This window comes from Dromaius novaehollandiae, chromosome 2, assembly GCF_036370855.1.
Source record: "Dromaius novaehollandiae isolate bDroNov1 chromosome 2, bDroNov1.hap1, whole genome shotgun sequence".
In the NCBI taxonomy this organism is placed as follows: Eukaryota; Metazoa; Chordata; class Aves; order Casuariiformes; family Dromaiidae; genus Dromaius; species Dromaius novaehollandiae.
The window spans coordinates 106,627,802-106,653,373 of NC_088099.1; the positions used below are offsets into that span (position 1 = coordinate 106,627,802).

The 25,572-nt window shown below is 41.1% G+C and overlaps 1 protein-coding gene across 5 annotated transcripts in view; it reads left to right on the plus strand.

The window, feature by feature from the left end:
* ZNF516 (zinc finger protein 516) overlaps nt 1–25,572 on the plus strand; it is a 106,104-nt gene that overhangs the window by 66,172 nt on the left and 14,360 nt on the right. For all 5 annotated transcript variants that reach the window (XM_026100724.2, XM_064507122.1, XM_026100721.2 and 2 more), the window contains exon 3: nt 22,059–23,546. In XM_026100724.2, coding sequence (XP_025956509.2) covers nt 22,059–23,546 — 1,488 coding nt within the window. The remainder of the gene's footprint in view (nt 1–22,058; nt 23,547–25,572) is intronic.

The window sequence follows — 25,572 nt, forward strand, 5'->3', positions numbered from 1 at the left end:
TGGGAGGGATCCCGGGGATGATGGTGGCTTCTAGGGTAGTAACAGCTGCTCTGCTGTTGTGGGTGAGGGTGCTGTTGGACTTGGCATTTGCACAAGCACAGGACAAAAGGCATTTGGAAACCCTGCCACAAGTGCTTACAAGGTTGCTGCAGTCAGATGCATTAAACCAGGAAATCTCTTCCCTCAGCTTGTGCCTTCATTCCAGGGAAATAGCTGTAGCATATTTTTGCTGTACACAGTGCAGGCATTCAGGAGACTAAACCTAACCAAGCAATGCTGCCAACACACCTGAATCCTGATCTGGCTGCATTTCCTTTCATGGGAGCCCTGAAGCGCCAGCCGCATCTCTGCAGTGAACTTGTCTTCATGCTCAGCACTGTTTTTATTCATGGTGTGTCTTTAGTGTGTATTAAATTACGGCTGTTCTCCACTCACCAGTCCACCTTAACAAAGCGTTACTGGCTGACATATTTTGTTGATCAGTGTGATTCCAACTCTGCAATAATATGTAGACTAACCAGATGGAGACTTGTATTCTCATGATTATAAAATTAACCAGAATCATTGATAATTATGAGAGTGATGACGGAGACCCAGGCGCTGTCAGAGCGATGTGCTTTGAGGCATGCTTAAATCTGTTAGTAAAACATTCTATGTTTGTGCATGCTCAGTACACAATTCAAAACCATTGCAGAGCGTGTATGCTTCACTCTCAGCTGTGAAGGTAGATAATGTATAAGGACTAATTGGTACTGAATTTGAGTCAGCAAATGAGGGACAGGTCCTGCTCCATTCAGAGTCAAATCCAAGAATTTTATTTACCAGTCCTGGTGTCTCTGTGTGGTTTTTTTATGTTATGTGTTTTCATGTTTTTGTTTTTGTTTTGTTTTTTAATAACTGAAAATGGGATTTTATAACCTTCTGAATAAAAGTCTTTGAATTAGAACCTAATACGGGAACTTTCAGGGAATCAGTGAGGAATTTCTAAGAAACAACTGGAAATAGTGATTAAGAATGCAGTGCCATCTCTATTTTTATTACTGTCACAGGCCCCACTGATGTATTTTGGAACCCTGTTCATTTACATCAGTGACTAAAGGACCTATTTAAATGGATGAACTTCATGAATTAATAAGTGCAGTTTAAAAAAAAAAGCATTACAATAGGTACTTTGTTCTTAGATGCTGAGAATAAGAGTTTGGTTTGATATTTCATAACATAGTACTGGCTGCTGTTTAGTGTATTTCATAATATCCCCTGGTAACATGAGATCGCACTACAGATTCCTGCTATTAAATGGTTATTCAGAAGTGTTGCGTTACCAGCAATTTTTGCTTGTGTGTGAATTATTAGGTGTTTGAATTAGCAAAATGTGGATTAGCAAAGTTTTGCTTTGCTAGTAGTATAGCAAACACTTAAGCCATTTGGTAGTCAGATACAGTCGTTCTGTGTTTGACCTTATCAAAATAATGCTTGCTTGTGCCTCTGTAATTAAACATCTGTCAGGATTTTCATAATGCCCTATGGGGCTTTTGGGGGGGAGGGGAAGGGGAAAAGGGTTAGGCCCCCTGCTCTTAAGGAATAAGTGGTGTGTGTGTAATGGCAAAATGTGTTTTGGCCATTTTTGCACAAGGGCGAATTTAGGAGATTAGCAGCTTTCTTCTCCTTTTTGGCTGATGTAAATCAGCAGTGAATTTATTGAGACATCCGATGCGAAACTGGTGTGAGAACAGAACTTCGGGCCTCATGTGGCAGCTTGAGCAGATGGGTGCTTCTTACTATTTCTTAAAAACTGAAGTGACAGGGAGATTAGGGTTTAAAAATCACAGCTTCTGCTGCATGCATTAATTAAACAGTTCAGTGTAATAATTTTATCTTATTGTTCTAAATCTTACAATCAATTATTTGAAATTTTTAAAAGTACCCAGCCCTTCTCTGGGAGCCACGGCTGTTTGTTTAGTTAAATTCCTCCTGATTAAAGCTCCCTTAATAGTTGTTGACATCATATACCAAGACCAGGTCTCTTTTCACTGTGCTATGCTGATAATGGCGTCACTGGGAGATTCCTGAATTATAAGTTCCAGTCCAAGTTATAGTGCTTCAGGGATGCTTCACTGCTCAGCACAGTCCAATGCACCTCAAAGTACCACTGGAGCACTTGGGGCAGTGGCTCATACATTTCTATTCCTGACTTGTTTTGCTCACAGGAGAAGCAAAGTAGCAATTTCAGTTATTTCTTAAAAGGTCCAAAATATCATCATATTTTTTTAAGATGAGAAGAAGTCAGAATCCAATCCCTTCAGTGATCTAGCAGAGCCAGCATTTTTCTTTTCACATTCTTGCTTTTTTTTTTTTTCATCTGCAAGACCCCATCCTTTACAACTTCTTCTTCTGCAATATATAAAACTTCTATTTTCTAAAGCTGAAAATTGCATGCATCAGGGCTGTGCTGATTTAGGGACCTAAGATAGGAGAGCTGGGCCTTCTCTGGGGTTGTAAGTTGATGGACTCTGATGAGATCACTGAAAGAAAAAGGCCCTTATCTTAAATGCAATGTAATTTTTATTTTAAAATGCCAGTCCATGGATACTGTGGATTTAGCATCATTTTTGCTTCTTCCAACAAAAGTTTAAATTCTCTGGAAGAACTGATGTTCCATGAGATGAACTTCTCTTGAGGCATTAACTAATTAAGAAGGTCAAGCTTTATGTGTTCTTCCAAACCGTGTGTCCTGAGGCTACAGTGTAGCGTCAGGGCTCTTCTTTGGCAATGCTTCATAGACACGTAAGTTAAGACCTGCCACAGTCTGCCAAGCTGGTGATCCGATGATGGAGTTCAGCAAGAAGGAGAAGAGCTGTCAGCCTCACAGCTCTTGTCTTTTCCCTGTAAACTGATGATTAGGAGATGGGGTAGCGATGGCGACCATTTCCAGCAAATGGCAGAGAGCCTGTTCTTCTACCGGCTCAGTGACCATGCAAAGAAAGCTGGTTTATCCTTCCCTTCTCTGACCAGAGTCACCTGGTAAACATGAATTTTGGTTCTTGGCTATGCACATACTGTCATTATCTGGGAAGGTGATTTAGCACTGAATAATAAAATCATAATAAACATAAGCAGTCCCCTTTTATGGCCAGTCTGGGAAGTCCCACTCCCAGCAACAGGGCGTAGCACCTCACAGGAGCCCAGTTGTTGTTCTTTGCCTTATTAAGCTCCACAGCTCCTTGTAACAAGCTATTAAGTTGTTACAGCAGGCAGATCTATCTTTAGACTGTATTGACCCATTGTCACTCACGGTCTTCATGTCTTAGAGTACAGAACACACCAAATAAGGGATTTCTTAGATCCTCTTAGGTGGAGGAAATAGCTTGGTAAAAGAGGTAGGCTGGCACCCACCTTCAACAGAGCGATAACTGTAACAGGGGCTGTTGATAGCATGTTTCTGGGGTTTGGGGAATGGAAGACATCCTCAAAGGCTGTTTCAAAGAGAGGGAGACTTCTTTAGTGGCAGCCCTCTGTTTTGAGGGCACTTGCAGAGAGTCTGCAGGATGCAGAGAACTAAATCAGCAAGAATTTTGGATTGAGAAGACTGGCAGAGGAATAGAGACACTTTACAACCCCTCTTGGTCCCTTTCAACTTGAATTGTAAAATCTGTCAGCCTAGAGTTTGGAAGCAGCTTTAACTGAGCTTTTGCTGATATATTAAATTTCTCTTACTTAATTTTAAAATTAAGACTAGAAAATTTTTATGAAAAATACTTAATGAGTCTAAGATCCAAATACACATATTTTGAAAGTACTGTTTGTAATAGAATGATATTATAATGTTTAAATCACTATTTTCCACAGAAAATTATTCATTTCTGGTGATTCAGTAATGTTGTTACACAAAATATTGCTTTGTTTTTTGTGGGTTTTTTTTTTTCCAGCCTAGTAACAAGATGACTAAGATAGTAACCTGGATAATTAGGTTACACAGAAACAATTTATTTTAAAAATTTGGTTTTATATTCTTAACATTATAGCTTAAGTTTGGTACCAATAATAGTTAATCAATTTCAAAATAAATAGTGTATGCATAAAAAATTCAGCAATATTTTTAAGGCACTGCACACTGTAAAATACAGGAGAACAATATTGCAGTAATTTAATGTGTTTTTAGGTAAACAGAATAAAGAGAAGGTTTTTTTAGAAGAGCTGCACTTTAGACTTATTTAAAAGCAGGGGTTTTTATTTTACTGCAATGTTAAAATTACTGTATAGTCTTAAATGTTTTAAGTTGTTTCTATTGAGAAGACTTCCAGGGTAAAACTTTACTTCACTTTGAAGTCCAACACTAAGCTTCAAGAAAACATCTATTACAATGCCTAACCTAAAATGTAGCCATATGAAATTCCTAGTAGTTTAATTGAAGTCTGAATTTTATGTTTAGGTTGAGGGAGGATAATTTTTTTTTAGGGAAGAATTACTGCCTAGAGGAAGTTTTTCTACTTTGTACAAGTACATGCAAATATAAAGCATCAAAAGTATAAAGAAGTTCAGAAAAATTGACGTGTGTTGAGAAATGAAGGGGGAAAAGCAAAGAGAATGTAAAGTATTGTTTGTTTATTTTAAAATTTACATTTATTTTTATAATGACTGGGAATTTTTTTGCTCTGCCTATTTACCTAGGGCTTTATGACAACTGGTTAATTTGAGTCTGAAGAGAGAGAATGACCAGTGTGCAAACTCTGATCCCAATATATAGCTGTAGTGAATGAAGAAGACTGGATTTGATAAGGAGCTGTAATTAGTATGGCAGTCCATGCTTCATTACAAGCTCAAACATCAGCAGGGCATCAATTCAAGCTTCCCGTCCTGGCCAGGGCAGGTGGTCAAGGAACTACAGTGTAACTTAAGCTAGAGACTTTCTATACTATTGCTAAGCTATAACTGGAGACAAGGAGAATTGAGTCAGATTGAGGTCAAAACTTTTAAGTTAGCTTGAGCTAAGAGACACTCTTTACTTCTGAAGAGCAGTATTCCTAGTCCAGAGAATAGACAAGTTTCATGTCAGAGAGATTGAATGACTTTCTTATAGTCATTTATGGGATTGAAGTAGGTGGTAAAAACAGAAATTTTAACTTGGAATTTCTTTCACTGTCTTTAACCTCAAAACCATCATTTCTCTGTCATACATACATTTTTCTTGTGAAGCAGAGAACGCACCAAGATGAAATCTGGAGACAAATTATTGGTGTAGCAAGAAGGATGTATTCTCAAGATACTGGAAAGGTTTGGGGGAACAACTCCCAACAGGCATCCTTAAGTTTTTGACGAAGGCGAAGCTGTGATTTGGAAACGGGTTGCTGACAGTAGCTAGCTCTTCCACAGGGGTTCTGTAGCATTGGATAATGCCGAAAGGCAGATGGGAAGATTCGAGCGGGAGAGGCCAAGAAGAACATCAGGATAAAGTTCTCTCTTGGGAACTCAGCAGAGATTCAAAGGCTGACTCAGCTGACACAGGCTGCTGAATTCTGCACAGCTGCTTTGGAAGGTGGGTTTCACAGCTATGTTCTGAAACACTGCCTCGAAATATACAGTAGGGTGAGCTAGAAACCATACTAAGGATTTTCTTAGGATGGAAAATATGCTTGCAAAACCCAGACAAGATGAAAAGATGTACCTCATGGTGCAGAAATTCTTAATTCTGGACGAAAGAAAACTTTAAAGGCTCTTTAAAAAAAATAGTAGAAAATTATAGACAGTGAGTTTGGGAAAGCCAGCTTTTCATAAACAAATATACAAAATTAAGACCTGCCTTTGTAAAGTCCCTGGTAAGTTCTGGCTCATTTGTGTTCTAATTTTTGCAAGAAACTTTCATTCTGAAATAATGAAATAATGAATCAAACTTTATAATGAATCATACTTAAAGCTTTATACTAGGCAATTTATCAGAACTTAGCTTGGGTGGCTCTTTCTGTTAAATTATCATAAAACACCTTTAAACTGCATGTGCTGACTTTGCTACTTTTTTCCTCTTAATTCCTGAATGGAAAATTGGAGCTCTTAGGAAAGAGTCATTTGTTTTTTGTCACTCTTCAATAGGTTGAAATGGAAAATAAGTGTCAATAAAAGTACCAGGTAATTTTGGGTGCCTACCAACAGGTATCTTATTCTGAGTTTTCAGAATATATTGGCATATACTTGTCTTCTGAAAGCCATGCTGTATTAATTAAAGTGTATGAAGCAGGATACCTGAAAATAGGAGAATCCCAAATCCTTAAATGCATTAACAAACCTAGGCTGTTGAATCGGGGACTTGTCCCTCTAAAATCTTTGGAATTTTTTGCATTTATACTATTCTTTGTCTTTTTTTTAGGCTTGAAGTTGAATTCAGAACATGTGTCTTTTTTTTTCCTTGCTACATTTGGTCATATCTAGAATTTTATTTTTTCTCATGACCTCTGCAGATATTTTAAATTTAAGTAATGTGTTACTGCAGCATCTTACCTGGTCCTTGTCTAACCATGAAACAACATTCCAGAGACTAGCTTGAAACTGATACAGTTGCAAATGTTGGATACCATCTTCATATGTATTTGTTTTCTTATACACATTACTGTTCATTATTTCTTTTACTTTCCTGTTAGTTGCATGTAAGTGAAGTTTCTCCCACTCTTATGGCACTTGCCTTTTTTTTTTTCTGTAATAATGTTCTCCCAATTAGCACTCTGCAGGCAAAGACTTTAAATCTGTGAGGTCTTTATATTTCCTTCTCCCACATTTGTGTATTTTCCCTTAGTGTCTGTTCTGCAAAAGTTCAAGTGATACTTTCATGCAGAGATGCATGTGAGCTAAGTGATTACCATACATCAAGAATGACTCTATGAAAGGAGAGATACAGATTAGCATTACCTCATTCCACTGCTGACTGCACAAACTACAGCCTATTTTGATTGAGCTCTTTCTAAATAGCAGGAGAAATGGGCAAAACTTAAAACCTCTGTATTGGCATTTTTTCCCCTAAAATGGATGCTTTTCTACCATCTGTGAACATGTTTTTTCCTATGAAGTAACTAATGTCCCTGTTAGCCTTTTAGGGGCTATTTATTTCAAAGGAGTTTTGCTTAAAAAAAAAAAAAGAAAAGAAAAGTCTAATGGAGTACGTCATGTAGAAAAAAACAGCAAAATTCTGTACTTCCTTTCTACATTTTTCTCTAATTACACCCCAGATACAGCCTCATTTGCAAGAAGATTTGGGGTTTTTTTCTTTCTCCTTACTTTTTTGGTAGTTGTAAACACTTTAGCCTAGGCTGAGTTGGTCATCTTTGATAAGCACGTCCTCAATCTTGCAGTAATGTAAAGGAAGCGTGTCTTCCGTTTGTTGAGAGAATGCAGACTTTCTCTGCAGCGCTGACAAATGGCCTACATTTTGTGATTAAACAAATGATGTCCCCATTATACGGATACATAACAATATATAAAGACAGCAGGAGGACTCTGTTCAGAGACTTCTCCAAAGTGGAGGACAGTTTTCCTAAATTTGCAGTTGGTAAAAGGTGTAATACGAAGTTGTGTGGGCTGCTTGTTACCCTTTCTCAACCCAGCTGGTAGTTCTCCTATTTCAGCATTGCAAAGTACTTTAATCTCTCTCTTTCTGAAGTATAATGGTAAGCGCTCACAAGTATTTTGGTAATTCTATCAGCACAATCCATTTAATCAGCTCAAATTCAGTACAAGAACTGTACTATACCCCTAGCAGGTGGTGAAACATGGACGAATCTCATTAAGAAATGTCTCCGTATCTTGAAAGGATTGCATCATGTACTGCAGCGCTCGCCTGCCCTGTTTCACAGCTCGGGCGCGTTCCCTGGGCCCAGCCGAGCCGCCGGTGCTGGTGGCACCTTGTCGGCGGTGCAGGGGCCGCAGGGAAGAGCTGTCGGTGTCAGGGTGGATCTCAATCTGTGCAGCATCTGGCGTTGGCAGCGCTGAGCGGCTGGAGGCCAGAGTAGGAATCACGGACCTGCCGTCGCCTGTTTCAGTGTTTGTTTGCTTTCTTCTTTCTCTTGCTGTTTCATACCCTTGCGTAGCAGGAGGTGCCCCCTTTCTGCATAGCTGGTGGCAGTGTTGCCACAGCAGGGACTGATGGTGGGTGACAGGCCTGGCCTGGCCCCTGCGCCGTGTTGGTGCCTGCGGCAGCACGGCGAGCACCCCACAGCCTTGCCCCGTGGGCCCGGAGGGTGGTCAGCCTCCTGGGAAATGATGACCTGGAAGATCCAAAAAAGGAAAAAAAAACCACAAAAAAACTTTGCCACTTTACTAAGTGGGAAAGCCAGCCAAGTTTCTGTAGGCCCGAAAGCTCGGAGCAGAGGGAGAGATGCCGATGACGGCCTGTAGCTTTTTCTCGAGCGCGTTCACTGGGGTGTTTGCCCTAAATCCCTGCCACCCAACCCCGTGGCTGGCGATACCCCAGAGCTGGGCAGCGCAGCCGTGCGAGGCAGGCGGTTAGTCGGGAGTCATGGCGGAGGGGGGAACGCTGGCCCCGGGCTTCCCGTGCAGGAACACGGTGTTCCTGCCGTGTCCCCAGCCCTGGGTACGGGGATGGGGGGCTGCGGAGAGTCACCCTGTGTTGGTCCGAAAGAGGTGTGTGAAAATGGGCTGAAAGCCACAGGCACCCTCCGCCGTGTAACCCGGCGCTGCTCATCGGCGGCGCTGCTCATCGGCGGCGCTGCTCATCGGCGGCGCTGCTCATCGGCGGCGCTGCTCATCGGCGGCGCCGCGGCGACACCTGGCGGCGGGCCGAGCTGCCTGCAGGCCTCCGCGTGTGTGTGTGTCTCTCATTCATGGCCTCTTCGATTTTCTGTTAGAAAATACACATGGAGAGTACGAATGGGTCGATGATGGGCCGAGTCAGGGAGGCCCCTCTCTCCCGCTACAAAAAACAAACGAACAAACAAACAAAAAAACCTGCAAAATAAGACTTGGAATGGAAAACTGCTGTAATTTCCTTTTTTTTTTCCCCCATGGAGAGATCTTGATGCACAGTAGTTAGCTTGACCTTAAAACTGAGATACATTGACAAGAAGTTAAGGAAGTATAGTTAAGTGCGTGTTAGGCGGTTATCTTGTAAGGGAAGTGTGTGGAGTTTAATGCAAACACCTGCAGAGCTGTGAGGAAGGTGGATTTAGGAAACACAAGTCGTCCAGTTTACCTAGTACTAAACTTTCGCCACGCTTGCCAAATTTGAAAAGCAAAGCTGTATTTTTTTTTGGTATAAAACTATACATATAAGGGATTGATATTGGAATGCAGAAAAATAACAACATATTTAATGACGATGAAAATACTAGATTTTTCTTATAGTCAGTATGCTATCAAATTCTGCTGTAACTGCACTATTTAGGATACAGGGACTATGTATGTGACAGGAAAGGTAAAATGTGCTGCACATGATGGTAAATTCAGTGTGTAAGATTTTAACTTAAATGTTAGCTTTGTATAAATAAAGTGCTCCAAGCTTAAGTACACCAGTGTTACAGTGCTTTAAAATATGTTACTTAATCTAAGAAAATAGGTAACTCTTGTTAATTAACTGCATAATCTGTCTCATAATTGCTCTGAGTCACTTTGGTGTCTCTTTTTTTTCTTTTGATTAAAGAAGAAAAACTATTAAATAGGTTTGATGCAATGTTGAAAATAATTCTGTCTGTGAGGAGAATTTTCAAAACACTTTATTATTCCTGACATTGGCCCTATCTGTATCATTGCTGGGATAGTTATGGTAATACTTCTTTGTCTGGTGGTTGTTGGAGAGGAAAAAAGCTGTGTGCTGGCTTACCTCTTTCTCTTTGGAGAAATCTTTGCAAACTTCTTTTTTCTGCTATTTGAGAATCTGAATTAGCCAGATTCATTTCTTAGGCCCATTCTTCCTGAGGCAAATTTTATTTTGGTTGACTGGAAGCAGTCCAAGGAGTCAAATATGAAGGGTGCATGTGTGTCTTGTCTTCTGTAGCAGGAGAATATGGATAAATGGCAAGTTAACAACGTATGTGACCTGAGGAGGAGGTCTTTCTTCTTTTTTGATAAGCTTTCTTTTTTCTTCTTTGAATTTCATGTATGTAACAGCAGCTTCTGCAGCTGTTGCTCACCTCTGGCTGTGGGGCTGACAAGTGGCTTGGTTACCTCAGTTCCCCTCTTCCTTCCCCATTAGGTTACTTGGCCCTGCTGGAGTTACTGGTCACAGCAGCCATGTGCTGCTGGGAAAGCAGAAGGCGTTCCTAAGTTTCCAAAATCAGTTCCCTGTAAGACCTGAGCAGTCGGGAATAACTCCCTCTCCTCCTTAAGGGTGTCGGTACTGCTCCTGGAGGTCCCACTTTGGCAAAAAATATATCAGGCCACAGCCTTTGCCCAAGAAACGTTCCAGGTTTTTTTCTCTTGTTTTCAGTGGGACGTTTCGTCATCCCTCCGCTTCCCCCCGCTCTTGAAAAGGTGTTTTGCACGGAAGTGGTAGGCATCTCTCTGTTGAAGGACACCTCGTTTAGAAAGCTGATCATCAAAACATTAAAATCTACTATTGTTAGACCTGTGGCAAGCGCAGGGGATTTTTTGTGCTTCTGCCTGCGGGCTTGCTCTCAATATTGAGGTGAAAGTCAGCAGTGAGGTTAGCTAGGCCTCCCATTCAAAATGGTGTTTGCAAGTCTGTCACGGATGCACATGCAGAAGCTCTTTTTATCAAATGAAGTGTAAAAGTTGTCGTTAGACATACTTTCCTGATCTGTGCTAAGGTACGTGACAGAACAAGGGGTGGGGAAAGGAAAAACATCTAAAGTACTTTCCAGCCCTTCTAGACATGTGGGGGTTTTTTAATCCTCTTGAAAAGGAGAAATTCCAAATTAAGCCAGCCTGTGGCAGTGTTTTTCAGCATTTCTTTTGCTTTGCCTGCATTTATAGCTTAAGCCTTGGTACTAATTCAAAAAGTTGGGAAGTTTCCTTGGTGCTGTATGCAATAGGTAATTTAAATATGTAATATTTTATAATTTTAACACAATTCTTTATCTGTTAAAAAGATGAGTTTGTGATATAAATAATTATGACTCACAGCTGTAGAATTAATATTTTGTTGTGTATAAAGCTTATTTTAAACATGGTGTTGCTATTGCCTTTTTTCAAATTGATTTGATTTCTCTGCCCCCTCCCCGTAAGCTCAACAATGATTCTATTATTTGAAAGATTCAATAAAACACATTTACAGCTGGTTCTTCTTCTTTCAACCCACCTTTGAGACATCCACTTGTCTTCTGACCTTTTTGATCTACATTATGCACCATGGGATGATTCTCATCTGACTTCCTTCTCTAAATGAAGAGTTCCTCTTTCAAATGGGAAGCCAACATAGCAGAGTTGAATAGTTTCTGGAATTTCTTACATCTTTTAAGTTGCATCTTAAAAATCTTTCTGTTACTCATTTTCCAGATTATTAAGAATTTTAAAGTAAAAATTTAAGTACACCAAGAACTTTGGTGTTCTCATAAGCTCTAGATTCACCTCTCGGTGCAAAAGAAAAAGAAAAGAAAAACTAAAATTCCAAATTTCTTTAAATGCGCAGTTCATCCACAAATACCTCCTTTTTCTGCTTTCTGTTCGTGGTGGTAGGTTGCAGGATTCTTTGTCTATTAGCTCTTGAAGGGGATTATGGAAGTTGCCAGTAAATGACTGATGTCTTTAGTGATCTCCGTGGTCTCCATAAGGCTGTCACAGAGTTGTTTCATGCCAGGTCTGAAAGGCCCTTTACTTAGCTGGAAATGCCTCCCACAGTCATTGTTATCATTTCCTCTGTTCTTACACAAAAGAGCAAGTGAGGATACTGGAAAGAAAAGAAAAGGCATTACTACTTACCTAGCAATTAACCAACCTATGAATATTGCTGTCATAGGAGGTCAATTGGAATAAACACCAAACCATTGCTGGTATATAAGAAGCTGAATGGAGGGGAACTGGGACTGATAGATGGGACATTGACCCTTCCTCTGGAGGCCTTTGGTTCAAAGTTGGAGGTTTTGTGGCACGTGTACAATGTGCTTGGTGGTTTGAACCCAGTTCTTTGTGACGGCTGTTGCCATCACCGCAGTCAGCACATAATTGGTGGCCTTGGCGGAGTGGCCAGAGGTTGACCTTGTGGCTGCAGCCACATCCTCTCTGATAATGCTACCTCCCTTACTGTTTAACTTCAGTCCATCTAAAAAGAACTGTTAAAATCAACTTTTGATCCATCCAGTAGCTGAGTTTCCTAACTTTTCTGTGGCTCACTTGAGACAGCTAGGCTCAGCGCCTTGTCTGTCCCGTCCTGTGCTTTCCACCACGGCTGGAGCTTCTGGCACATGCCTCGGAAAGCCTGGCTTCTGCAGTGGGCACAGATGCCTGCGGTAGAGCTGCTCACAGCTTGTGGGTCTGAGAGAGTTTCTTCACGTGAGCTCTAGACTTCAGCAGTCATGTGCTTACACCCCACCTAACAGTCGTAACAGTGATAGTTATAATTATGATCCAGCAATCTCACCCCTCACCTACTGCATCCAGCTGCACTTTATGATATTTCAGTCTGTCCAGGGTACATCTTAGATCTGATCTGACTTCCTTTCCTATTCTAGCCCTATTTTTTCATTCTCTTTCCAAAGATCTCTTTCTTCTCAAAGCCTGACAAAATGATTAGCATAAGAAAACAGCTTTTTCTACTGAAATATTATAAATAGTTTTAAAATTATAATCTAAGTTAAAACCTTTTAGTGATGTGCCACTGTATTTTGAGATAACTGACACGCAGAATGGAGATCTTTGGCTACCTTTAAGTGGTGAACTTAAGTACCAGCCATGGTAGCGTGGCCCTCAGTAGGAGAAACAAGATAAACCAGCTCATGCAGAGCTTGCTCTTTATTTCCGAAGCTGTGCTACCTCTGTTACCACATTGGACTCACTGGCTATAGCATAGGTATCTTTGCAGAACACTAGCCTGCAGCAAAGCCATACCCTGTTTTTAGCCTGTGAGCAACTCTAGTAAAGCGCTTTAAGATGTATTGCAATATGCTATCCACACTTAACAAATGGTAGAAATGAAATATTGAACGAGGAATGTTAAGCTATATGTCGTCATTGCCAGTCCACAGTCCTGGCCTAGAAGGCCTTTTCCCTTAATACATTTTAAGGAAGAAGAACAGGTGATGGTCAAGAAGACGCTCTGGAGCAGACATTGTGGCGTGTCTGACTGTTGGAACAAAAGACAAAATCTCCAAGAAGATTTACAACTGTTTGGTTCTGTGTTTGGAGTGACTGTACTAGGCAGGCTGCCACTTGCTTAAAACAAACAAACAAACAAAAAAACCCTGAGTCATAATTTTCCATCCACTCTGCAAGTATTTTTCATGCATCAAAACCCAGTGGACTTCTCTTTCTATGCCTGAATAAAAAAAAAAAAAATCCAACCCTCTCAAATTTAATTATGCATCCTGCTGTGTTAATGATCTTATACCCTTTCTTTTTCCTCCTTCTACCTGCACCAAAGTTAACAAGCAGGGCCACACACAGCTACGGAGTGTACTGGAAGTATGAGGCTTAGGTTTTAGACCAGTTCATACAGTATTGCTATTAACTCTGGAGTTACAACAAAACTGTGTTAGAGGCAAATTGATATCATGTGGCCTAATCACTTCCTAATTTTGCAGAACATGCCAGGGGTTTTATATCTCATTATTCTTTAAGTATATTATGATCAGCAACGTTTAAGGCAATGCCAAATTGTACGGTTTTAATTTTGGCAAGCAGTCTCTGCAAGTGTTTTTGTATGAGTCCTGTATATGTATTTGCATCTCTGTCTGTGTTTTACCCATAGTTCGCTTCACGTAAGAGTGGACAGCTCACTTTGATTGCACAGCACCTTGCTTTGCCCAGCTGTAACTGGAGCTCCCCTCCGCCAGCTGGGAGAGTGGGATGCACTTGCTGCTCACAGGGCAAAGAAGGTGCCTGCTGGTAAATGCACATTATTTCACTGGGCTTTTCTCTACTGCTGGGCAGAGATTAACCCTCACTCACCTCTGTGTGAAAGGATTGAAATGTCATCACTGGCTCTGCCATTGTCCAGAAATCCTAAGCACCATGTATAGAGTGATTTATTAAAAGACCTACTGACGAGGTAGGGAGAGACACTGCAAACATTGAAGATGTAGTGCCTGTGGCACGCTGCCAACAGCGGCCATTTTACCCACACATGCATTTTTCACTTTGTTATGTGCTCAGCTGTGGGCGCTCTCTCTTCCTCACCCTCAAATGATATACCTTGCTGAGTCTAACAGCATTTGGGCTTCAGTGCAGAGCTTGCCACACTTGCGGAGCACCTGTGTGAAGCTGAGGGTGATAAAGAGACTATTATGCAAGAAGAGAATGGAGCAATTTGCACACAGAGCTGCTCTTGAATCAGTTGGCCTTTGAAAGGCTTGTAGCATCAGTATCCTAGAGAGCTAAGCCAAACAGTCTTCCAGGAAAAAGAGCATGCAAGTAGCTGGAAAGAAAAAGTTCACCATAGACATCATGCTAGTTTTTCATCATGCCTCCCAGTGCCTAACAACATGCACTTCAGCCTCACAGATTTTGGACCTGCTACCCTTCCCCGCCTAATTCCCTGATTACTTTGTTGGTGCATGTTCTCTGGTTGTGCTTGAAATTCTAATAAACCTGCTAATTTCTGTGTCTCTAGCTGTGTGGATGGAGGATGGTTTCAGGCCCCTTTAAAAAAAAATGTGATCCTTGAAGTGTGACATAACTCTAAAGCATTTTTGCTGTGCAAAGGAATTTGTAGTTTTACTGAGCTAGGGAATACCTTGTAGAAGGGGTCTTTTGTGTGCTGTACCATAACCGTTCTCAGCTTTGGATTTCACTCATCTTAAAAGGTTCAGTTTCAAATTCAATCAACTAAAATTTTTGTGTTTTGTTCTGATCCGTTCAGCGACCTTTCAGATTCTTTCGAAAATGTGAGCCTAATGCAGTCAGTCTCATAATCATCATAATCTACAATAATTAAAACAAAATCAACAGAGGCAGCCCAGAACTGAACAAACTTGATTGAATTAGTCTGATGGTTGCCTATTCAGGATTGTGCTGCCCCGATTGTAAGGGCTCAGCGGGTTTTGTTTTCACAAGCAGCAGGTGTCCTGCCAGACAATGTGAGAGAGATTAGTCAGATGGAGAATGGAGGATGTTATGAGTGGCGACTCGGGCTGGCATTTTCCTCATTCATCTTGTGGAATGTTTCACAGTTCTGGGGGGAGAATGAAGTGAGCAGTAAAATGGGCCGTTTAAGCTATTTGCACACTTGGGGTACAGTTACTGCAGAACCTGGCTGGCGCAATTTTTAAAGTGTTCGGCAGCTGGAATAAAAAGGAGCTTGTGGGTGAAGTTAGAAGCTGCAGAGTGTAAAATGAATAAAATAAAACAAAGGGGCCTTTGGAAAAAATCCGTAAGGTGCCATTCCGGGAACAGAGGGGAAGAGGGAAGCCTGAAAACAAGCATGCAAGAAAAACAACTGAAAAATAACAAGGTCATGACAAAAGTAGAGTTAAGGGATCCAAGCATTAGTCATTTAGTCATCCTGGCAACTGTGTTAATAATGTTTGGGAAGAAAAGAGTGGAAAGAAAAAAACTAATTTTTTTACTGAAAGATTCCTAAAAGACTTAAAATTGCCTTGGTCAGAAAACAATTTCCCCTCCCTGGACCCACTCCCAAGAAAAGGTGATACGAAACTACTACTTCTCTCTGTACTTGTGAGATCATGGTTTTTCTTAGTCAGCATACTTTCCCAAGAAATATTTGGTTAAAAATTGACAGTCACCATCATGTATACTTGCCCTGAAGTTGTCAGCCATGAGATTAAAAAGTAAATGAGACATCATTTTAGGAACTCCAGGTTCCTAAGATTAAGTATGTAAGAGGAGAATGGAGACCACAAACACAGCCAAAAACAAAAGGCAGCTATTTGTGGTAAGTACGTTAAAAATAATATGCCTGTATTAAGAAAAATCAAACATTTCCTTTGCCTTCTGGATTCATTCACTAAGGATGAAAGTATACTGTTATTATAAATATTGTACAGCTAATAGCTTGGAAGTAGAAAGGTAACTCCTTAGTATCTAGTCAAAATGAAAAATATCATGGAAAATTAACATGGAAAAGCATTGTGGCGTAAAACAGAAACTTCTGCTTCATGACTGGGGAACGCAGGAGCTTTTGGAGCATCTGGGACTTGTTTTCTGTGTGCTCCTGGGCTTTGACTCAGGACTACATTACTGCATTTTTCCCTTTAATATAACTGCTTTAAAATCACTGCGGGGGGTCAGGTAAGTTGACTGATAAAACATGTGTTAGTCAACATCTGACTCTCAAGAGCTTTTTTCAGGTTACGCACTGTTAAAAACCGCAAGCTTCAGCCAGAAACAGTCGCCATCATTCTAAAATTAGTTCAAGAGGAAGTGGGGATATTAGTTGATCATGTACTTTCTACCTTTCAGTATTACCCTCTCATCTGCGAGCGTGCCCCATCCTGCAGTCCCTCGGTCTAATTCCCGTCCATCAGCACTTGTCAGTTATCTGGGAGCTGGTGTAGCTGCAGCTAAGTACGTCTAAGAACATATAAAGCAAGACAAGGTTTGCAGGGAGGAGCTGGATCTCTTACTAAAACAGTATAGCTTGTTTGTTCCCAGTTACCTTGTTGTGGCAAATAGCCTTATACTGTAAGAAAACTGGAGGGGATATGTAGGAGTTGTCTCTCACCTTGCTCCTGCTCTCCCACTATGGGAGTTGTGCTGCGTGAAACACTGAGGGTAGAAAGCAGAGGAGGTGGGGTGAAAAAAGCAGATCCTTAGCGGCTAGGGGGGCCAGCTAGTGTGAGACAAATCATCCTTTGCAGCAGAGATAACAGATCTCTTTGAGCAGCCTGACCTCCATCCAGAGGATGAACCCACTGCTAAGCAGGATCTCAAACTCACCAGTGAACTGTCCAGCAGTCCTTTCCTTAGCTAACCACGTAGGGAATTAGTGTGAAAAGAAGGCTCTTTTTGGCTTATATCTAGAATGAAATTCTGGTATGTGGATGTTAGTTTATGAGGAGTTTTGGTTTGCTGTGGGGGTAGAGCAAAGGGGAAGAGTAGGTCATGCTTTCTGTCTCCCCCTGAAAAAGAGTGATTTTTCTCATACGTATTTAGTGTTTTGTCCATACAGGTTTTAAATTCCAAGTGGTGTTCCATCTCTTCCCTTGACATTTATTCTGCAAGCCACAAATATACATAATTGGGAAGTTTTCCCTGCTCATCGCGAGTTTTCCTATGTGCAATTATATCTGATTGTTCTGATATACTCCAGTGCTCCAGATGACATAATTCTCTCTTTTGGAACCTGGCACTCCTCAGAAGTCTGCAGGCGGTTGGCCTATCACCCTGCCGTCCTCAGTGAGCGATGTTACAGGCATTTAACTCTTCATCTTTATTTTCTAGTCAGTTGCTTTACTCTTCTGTCGCAGTTCTTTGAACTGCTTCCAACTTGTCAGTATTTGCAGATCTGCACAGATATTCTGGGTGTTTGGAGGATTTTTATTGGACCTTCCTTTCACATGATAAAATAGCCTCAATTTTGTGTGGTAGACCTGCTTTCTACCTATTTCCCCTGCCATATCGCGTGTTGTACTTAGTTCAGGCTCTATACTTTGCCCTTGACAATCATATATGTACAATGGTTAATATACATAATAACGTGACCACTATGGCTATCATGTAAGCATCTTCTTCAGAGGGGTAGTTTTGTCTTCATAATGATGTGTGCTTTTATTTGTGAAAGTTAGCTGAAGAGGCTCACTGAATACACTCATATTTAAGTTGGTGTCTACTGTAACATCTGTTATTTTCAACATTGCTGCTTCCCAGATTTTGCCCTCCCACTGCATGGGCTTTTTGGATCCTTTCCCTTTACTTGTCTTAGACTGCTTTTTCCAGAATGAGTCTCATTTGATTATTTTCAGACTGCATTTCTATTCTCTCCAAGTCCCTGTGCATTTATTTCTGTGTCCCCATTATTTTTCCAGCTCTTGCAAATGTGATACGTCCTGGAGATTTAAGTTAGCATGCTGTCTAAGGCCCTTCTGGATCACTAAAGAAAATATCAAGTGAAATAGGACCTCATATAGATCTTTGTAATGTTGCACCTTCTTCTAATGTTAGCCTTTGCTTTTATTCTAAAAGAATTTATTTTCAGCCACTTTTCAAATCAAGCCACAGCATTCATATCAAAGTGCAAATCATTGTCAAATGTTTACTAAAAATCAATCACATCACATCTGCTCTTTTACCTTCACCAGTTTTGTAATGATAGCCAAAAAAAGGGCCCAATTTCTAGCCAGTTCTGCTCTTCTGAATAGAAAGCATGGTTGCATTGTCCTCGGTCTTCTAGTCTGGTTTACTTTATAGGAAGCCTCGTGAATTAAAACAGCTGTGCAACCCGTTCTGAATTTTGGGTTAGTGGTGGACAGAGCTGGGGAGGAAACAACTGGAGTTTATGCATATGAGAGGGGGAAAGAGGGGGAAAGGGAATTAATTTTTATCTGCTTGTGTAAGATGCGTAAGTGATGGCAATTATGTGTGTTTCTGAAGAACCAGTCAAATCCGTAAATGTTCTTACACTTCTAGACCTGGACTTCCCATGAAGTTCAGTGTTTTATACTGCCCTGCTTTGCCCTGCTTTGGGATGCCATCAGTATTTGAAGCTCAGTCCAAACTGAAGGTGTGAGATGAGGTCAGCAGCTGCCCCCTACCTGTGTGCCTTCCTGAATTCCTCCAGTTTAATTGCTGACTGGTTATCAGTGACACACAAAAAACTGTAACCCTTCTGTGATGTGGTAAGAGTGAGATAGGTGCTTTTAAGTACAGCGGGTAGCACGGCTGTTTTGGATAAGAAACAAAGGAATTAAGATAGAAATGGGAAGATGAAAGGGACTGAAGGAAAAGTGAGAGAATGCTTAGCCAAGAACTCTTTCAATGGGGAGTGTGAGTTATAGTCCCTGGAGATCATGCAAAAGGCATCCCATTCATGGCTTTTTGCTTTGACCTGGCCATAATAAAATCTCAAAAGTTTCTGGTGACAGTAATGCCTGCATTGCACTAGTTGAAGCAATATTTTATACCAGTGATTTAAATGGATCGTTAGTACCCCTTTTCAGCTGGGGTAAGCGGCTGGGAGCAAGTAGAAATAAATTTAAACTATTTTTCTAAAAAGGCTCTGACTATATTATCAGATCACGTACTGTCTCCTCTTGCTTTTGCCTTCATCGCAGCCCACCCTGGGCTGCCCAGTACACTGCAGCATTTTGGTCTGGTTGTTGGTATCTGGGGCGTCGAGTACCTGGTGAGAAGTAGGCTAGGGCTAGGGAAAAGCTTTGGCTTGGTGTGCTTAGTACTGGCAAAAAAGTGTGCTCAGGCCTGGAGGTGAAAAGTGTATCTATCCAGATCCTGTATGGGCTTTTTTGCTAGGAGTGGAGCTTGAACAATTAATATAAATACTTCTGCTGAGGCTCCTGATCTGAGCTTTTAGAGTCATTTCTAGTGTGTTAACTACTGTGCGTGTGAGACGGCAGAGGAGATGAATCTGATAAGACACTGCTAAGAGATGTTAGAAGCTGCATTTTGTAATAACCTTACAATTTTTCATATATTGAACTTAAAATATGACTTCTGCATTGTGGCAATTACAGGCTGTGTCCACATTTACCTCATAACTGCCTACATGTATTTTCCCTATTCTGTGCTACATTTTCCACCTGGAAAATGCCCTTTTCTTTGACAGCTGCACTTAACCAAAATGGCTAAAAGAACCATTGCCGTCTGCAGGTTTGCAGTTCCAGTCCAAAGCCTTGTACATGCAGTTGTCAAAAGCATACAGAGCAACAGTCTGTCTGTCCTCCTCCTCTCCTGAGTCCAAACCTAAACTGATTACGTTGCTGCCTCCTCATCAGCTCAGTTCAGTCATCTTTGCCACAATGGCACGGTATGTAGGTTCTGACAAAGTCGCAATGCATCTAGAAGTATCGGACTTGCACAAAGCTGCCTGGGAATCGCTGACTGCTCTCAGTGTGCTCATTCATCATAACTGTGCAGTCCAGCCTCGTCGCCAGCGTTTCCCGGCTCCGTAGGCCCTGAGAACAAGGCTCGCCCTGCTTTCAGACCTCCCCTTTTTTGTGCATTGTGCTCCATTTAGCCCGTAGATTGGTTCAGTCTCCATTGAACGCTGCCACGATTGAATGATTTGTTTTTGCTTTACTTTATTATTTACTACGGTGATCAAAGGACCCACTCCTTGTGATCGTAAAGAGAAGCCTTGAAATCTTATTTAAGAGCACAAATATTTTGGGCTTTGACAGATGTGCTTTGAAAATAACACAGATGTGCAGTGTCAGATTTCACTACTGCATGCAGTGTCTTTGTTTCAAACTGTAAATTTAACTAGTAGTGCCGAGCATGTGCTTTCCCAAGGCCTTGCCCCCTGCAGCACGAGAAAGATGTTAGTCTTTTTTTTTAACCCTGACGTTATCCCTTTAGAGACTTTGAAACGAAAATGATCTGAGCAGAGTGAGCGTTCAGCCCTCCAAGACTGCAAATCTATGGGTTATTTTTAACCTAATTACCTCGAATTAAACAAAAGCTTAGGAATTTTTTGCTTGAATTGAAAGTGAGGTTAAATAGACTTTATTTGCAGTGAAACTTCAGCTGAAGACATACTTCTTCCATTGTGCAGTTTAGAGCAATGCCTATGGCACTGCCTTCTATTAAAGAGCAGTACTTGATTTTCTGAAGCACTGGCTTTTATGAGTTGATGCAAGAGGATATGCAGCTACAGAGCAGTTCACTCCTTTCCCATTCTGCAGATGTGGTGATCACTTTGGACTGGTGACATTTTCGATGGAACATAGTCTCCTTACACTTGCCTGGCAGTGGCTCATTAACTGCATGTTAATTGAAACTGAAAGTTTGTCAGATGATTCAATTCAGTTACATGTTAAATGGATTCAGTGAAGTAAGCATTACTGCTGTGATGAAAATCTCAGTGGAATTGATTTGTGAACTGATTTGGAGGGATTCAACGACTTTATCAGCAGCTCTGAGAGATCGGTGTTGTGAGAGCTGGCGGAGGTTAGCTGTGTGCTGAGCAAAACAAATCAAACTGTTCTGTTTCCCCCAAACTGCTTTAATTACTGCCCAGTATGCTGCCTTTCTAGGATGTGTGTTAGATAAAATTACTCAGGAGAGCTGAGAAGAGAAGAAGAAAATGGAAAGATTTGAAAATCTGGTTTGAATTCTGTGAGGTAAATAGTCAAAAATATTGAATTCCCTGTCTCTCAGTGGACTGAGCAGTCATAAACTTTACCTAAGTTTGACTCAAACGTATGTTAAAATAAAAATGTATCTGCTTTAAACTAACAGACAGAAAATTCAAAATTTACGTTCCCCATAACTCATCTTTTATATTGGGCCACTACAAAAGTCTCTGTTAAGTGAGCAATTTATTCTGTATGCTGTATCTGCTTATATGCTTGGTTTCAGTGTGGAGCCAGTTTTTATTGCTGAGTTATAAACCCTTTGAAAATAGGGGCTTGTAATGGAAACGCTGACAGACCTTTAACTAGGTCAGTCTTATCTGGCTCCATTATCTTTGCTTTTGTTAAAGCATTAAATGGCTGCATATTTGTTTATTTTTTTTGCACTCTCAGATTTTAACATGAGTATATTACTGAATTGTTCTTTCTTTAAAATGTCACAAGCATGCAGCATTAGGGAGTTTATCCAGACTTCACAGTGATCTTTAAAAGTAAATTGAACTGTTGTGTCTTCTGTGATTTTCTTGCTTATACTGTACATTTAGTTTGTAGTATGTCATTATGATACTAATACTGGAGTTTGCTTTTTCTCCTTGTATTTTATTTCAGCCTTGAATTTTGCTTTGTGTTTTGTGCTCCTGTCTACATAAAATGATAATGATGTTTTTTGTTTATCCCATTCAGATGAAAAGCCATACCATTGCAATTTTTCTGAAGAGGAGACACATATGGCAACATCTCAGGTGGATGGACTTCCAAAGCTGGGAAGCCACAATGCCAGAGAAAATGATGCCAATGAGTCTAAACCAGAGATACCAGCATTAGTGTCTGCACTGGGGAATGTTACCAAGGAGCCCTTTTCGAAATACCACAATCTGAAAGATCCTGCAGATGTAAAGATGCCAGCATTTCACCGCAGCCAAGGGCTTCCTTGCTCCAGTCACATTGCTAACTTTGCTTCAGGTGTGGGCCAGACATCTTCAAATATGGCCATGGGCTTGAAAACATCACTTGAAATGCACGCTGGTCGCTCTAAAGAAAATTTGCCGGACTTGTGCAGAGAGCATCCTCTGACAGAAAAAGGTGCTGAAGCTCAAGAGGTAGCTCCACTCGATTTGAGTGAAAAATCAACAAGAGATAATTCATGCAATAAGAATTTGAATACATCCTTGCAGGCTGCTTTAATTATCTACCCATGTCCTTTCTGCAGTCACAAGACCTACTACCCAGAAGTCCTGTGGATGCATAAAAGAATTTTGCACAAAGTCAGCTGTAACTCCATGGTTCCCCCTTGGGTTCAACAGAATGGATTCAAGAGTATTAAAAACAACTTGGTTTTTCTGGCAAGGAGTGGACGTACTGGCCCCCCTCCTGTTCTCGGTGGTAAAGAGTGCCAGCCTTTGCCTGTTGCCAGATTTACGCGCACTCAAGTGCCAGGTGCTTTGCCAGGATCCAAAAGCGGCTCCCTTCCTGGTGGGATGACTGCTAAGTCTGGGAGTATGCATCAGTCCAAGGACAGTCATGCATTTGGCCACTGTGGTCCCCGCATATCAGGTTTTGATGGGTATAGGCAGCCCAAATTAAACCATTCCCAGGAGCAATACAGCATAGCAGCACAACAGCCTCCTCTAAAAAATAAGTATGAAGCAAATTCCAAACTTATGCAAATGGGAGCCTTTGGCAGAAATGTAACGCCTACTCAGACAGTCATATCCAGGCCTAGCGCACAGCCTACCAACAGTAAGCAAGTGGAAAAGTATGTGGTTCCCCAAGGAAGTACCAGTTTTGCCCCCTCAGGTAAGCACTGTGCAGCCGATTCCATGAAGGCCAAATTCAGCCCACCACCACAGTATCATCCTCTGTGCAAAAATGAGCAGTACACGAAACATGAAGAGCCATCGGTGCCTCAGAGGGAGTCTCACATAAAGGCTGGGAATGAGCTGAGGACATTGGCAAACTGCACAGCCATGGCACGAGCAAGTCCACTAATGCAGCCCCAGCCTAGTGCAGCAGGAGTTTCTCCAGCTCTACACGCCAGCAAACAGGATCTGGGATCAGATGGGCATGAAAAGCGTTTGGACATTTTAAATATCTTTAAAACATATATTCCAAAGGACCTTGCTTCATTGTACCAAACCTGCAGTGCCAACAGCCCTGTCCTGGATCATGCAGGTATGATTTTGCAAGCCCTTCCATAGCTGTGGATCTGGCTTGCTTGTTTCTTTTTTTGTTTTGAGCTGTCATACATTGTTTTACCCCCTCGTCCTCCCTTCTCTCCTTTTAACTGTTGGGATTATAAGTTGCTTGTTTTATCATTGCTGGATAGGCTTGAATAGATTTGTTTATGTATCTCTAACCTTGCAGCATCCCCTCTCATGCACGGTGACATTTCTATCACAGGTCAAATGTATTTTGTTCCACCTGGCGTATTGCTGCTCCTTTGTCCCTCCGCTTCAAGCAGGCTAGAGTTACACAGATGTTCTGTCACACTAAGATCCCCGGGATACGCTGGTGCTGGCACTCATCATCATCCTTTTGCTTCAGGCGAAATAAACATCCTCTGGGGCTTAACCGTGATGTTATTTTGGAGGATTTGTTTAATTTCCTCCGCAAACAAGTTTTCCAACAACAGAGAGAGATAATCACTTGTCAGCGTCCTTTGTCTTTCTTGACAAAAGTCTTAAGATCTTCCTTGTCCATATCAAAGACTACTGTAGTATTTTTCAAATGATTCTTTTGATCTGTTTGTATGTTTGTAATTAAAAAGAGGCAAAGCCAAATATGTGTCTGCTAATTCACATAAGCAGGAAAGGCAGTCGTTCAAATAGCTGGTTTAAAGTTCAGGAACTAAAAGGGTACCGCAGCTCTCCTTCTGTCTCTTGCCAGTCAACTGCCACATTAAAAAAAAGAAAGAAAGAAGGAAACTGACGCATTTGTGTTTGAAACCGTGCTTTTTTGACTGTCTGCCAGAATGAGTTTGTGTTGGTCAAAACTGCAAATCAGTGATCTATTACTCTTGAGATGGGTGGGGGCAGAGAAAGGGAACCATAGTCCCAGCTCACACCATTTGTAAACCGTACCTTTTTTTATATACATCTTCTCTAAGAAGAAGCTGTGCAAGAAATTAGTTCCGCATATAAAGAGCACTCATTTCAGACATTTCTTCCTACAGCTATCTAGTATCCTTCTCAGGCATAATGCTCTTTGCCTATTTTGTCAAAGGAATGTGTGAAATGGAGCTTGTGACTGTATTTTGTAAGTGGGATGAGAGTCAGGACATTTGGAAGTTGATAGTCTAAGGACAGTTGTGACTGAATTCCCAGCAGGTGTAAAGGTTTGCAAGTTGACCACTCTGGCAGCTGTGTGGCAAGGAAAGACCCATAATGTTCAGTCAGGTCTTTGCTGAAGGCATTTTGGAGAAGACAGGAAGGCAGAATCTATCTGGAGTCATCCATGAGGAGCACCTTTCAGGCACTATGTCATCAGTTTTCCTCAACCAGTTAAAAAGTATTGCTATATAAGAGCTGATTGTTATTTATTATTATTAAAGGGATCATTTTGCAGGTATTAGAGGTTATGTGGTTATTGTAATTATCATGGAGCTGCTAGTTTTTGTTACAGAAGCAGAGCAGAAAGGCCTTTTCTGTTTCTAAAAGACGTCAGTATTTCTGTGTTCTGTGTCTGTTAGTCCACAGCCGATTTTCCTTTTGCCATCACTGCACCCAGGGACATTCTCTAAAATTTCTCCCTGCCTTTTTCCTGCTCTAAATACCAGTTAATTGTTCCTCCGTCAACTTTGGGTACTTTAATGTGGGTGAACTCTCCCTGATGTTATTTAATACTGCATCACGTCAGTCTGCTCAGAGCAATCTTATTGATCGGGTGAGCTCCCAGCTGTGTTAACAGGGATGGAGAAAAACAGTAGAAGCTGACTGCAGTGAATACAGGTATCAGAAAACACATGAGGAATGTAAGGGCAAAGTAAAGTAAGCACAAGGTTTTCAAGGAATTCTGTTTACCTGCTTATTAAAAGAGGGATCTTACTGTCAAATAGTTTTTTGGGGGGAGTGATTTCCAAAGACACCACTTGAACGGGAATTTATTTAGTGCCCATCTTTGCTTTGAAATCTCTTCTTTCATTCAGAGTGCTTTACGGCCATCACGTTTTCAGAGTTTGAAACCTTTTGTTTATGCAACT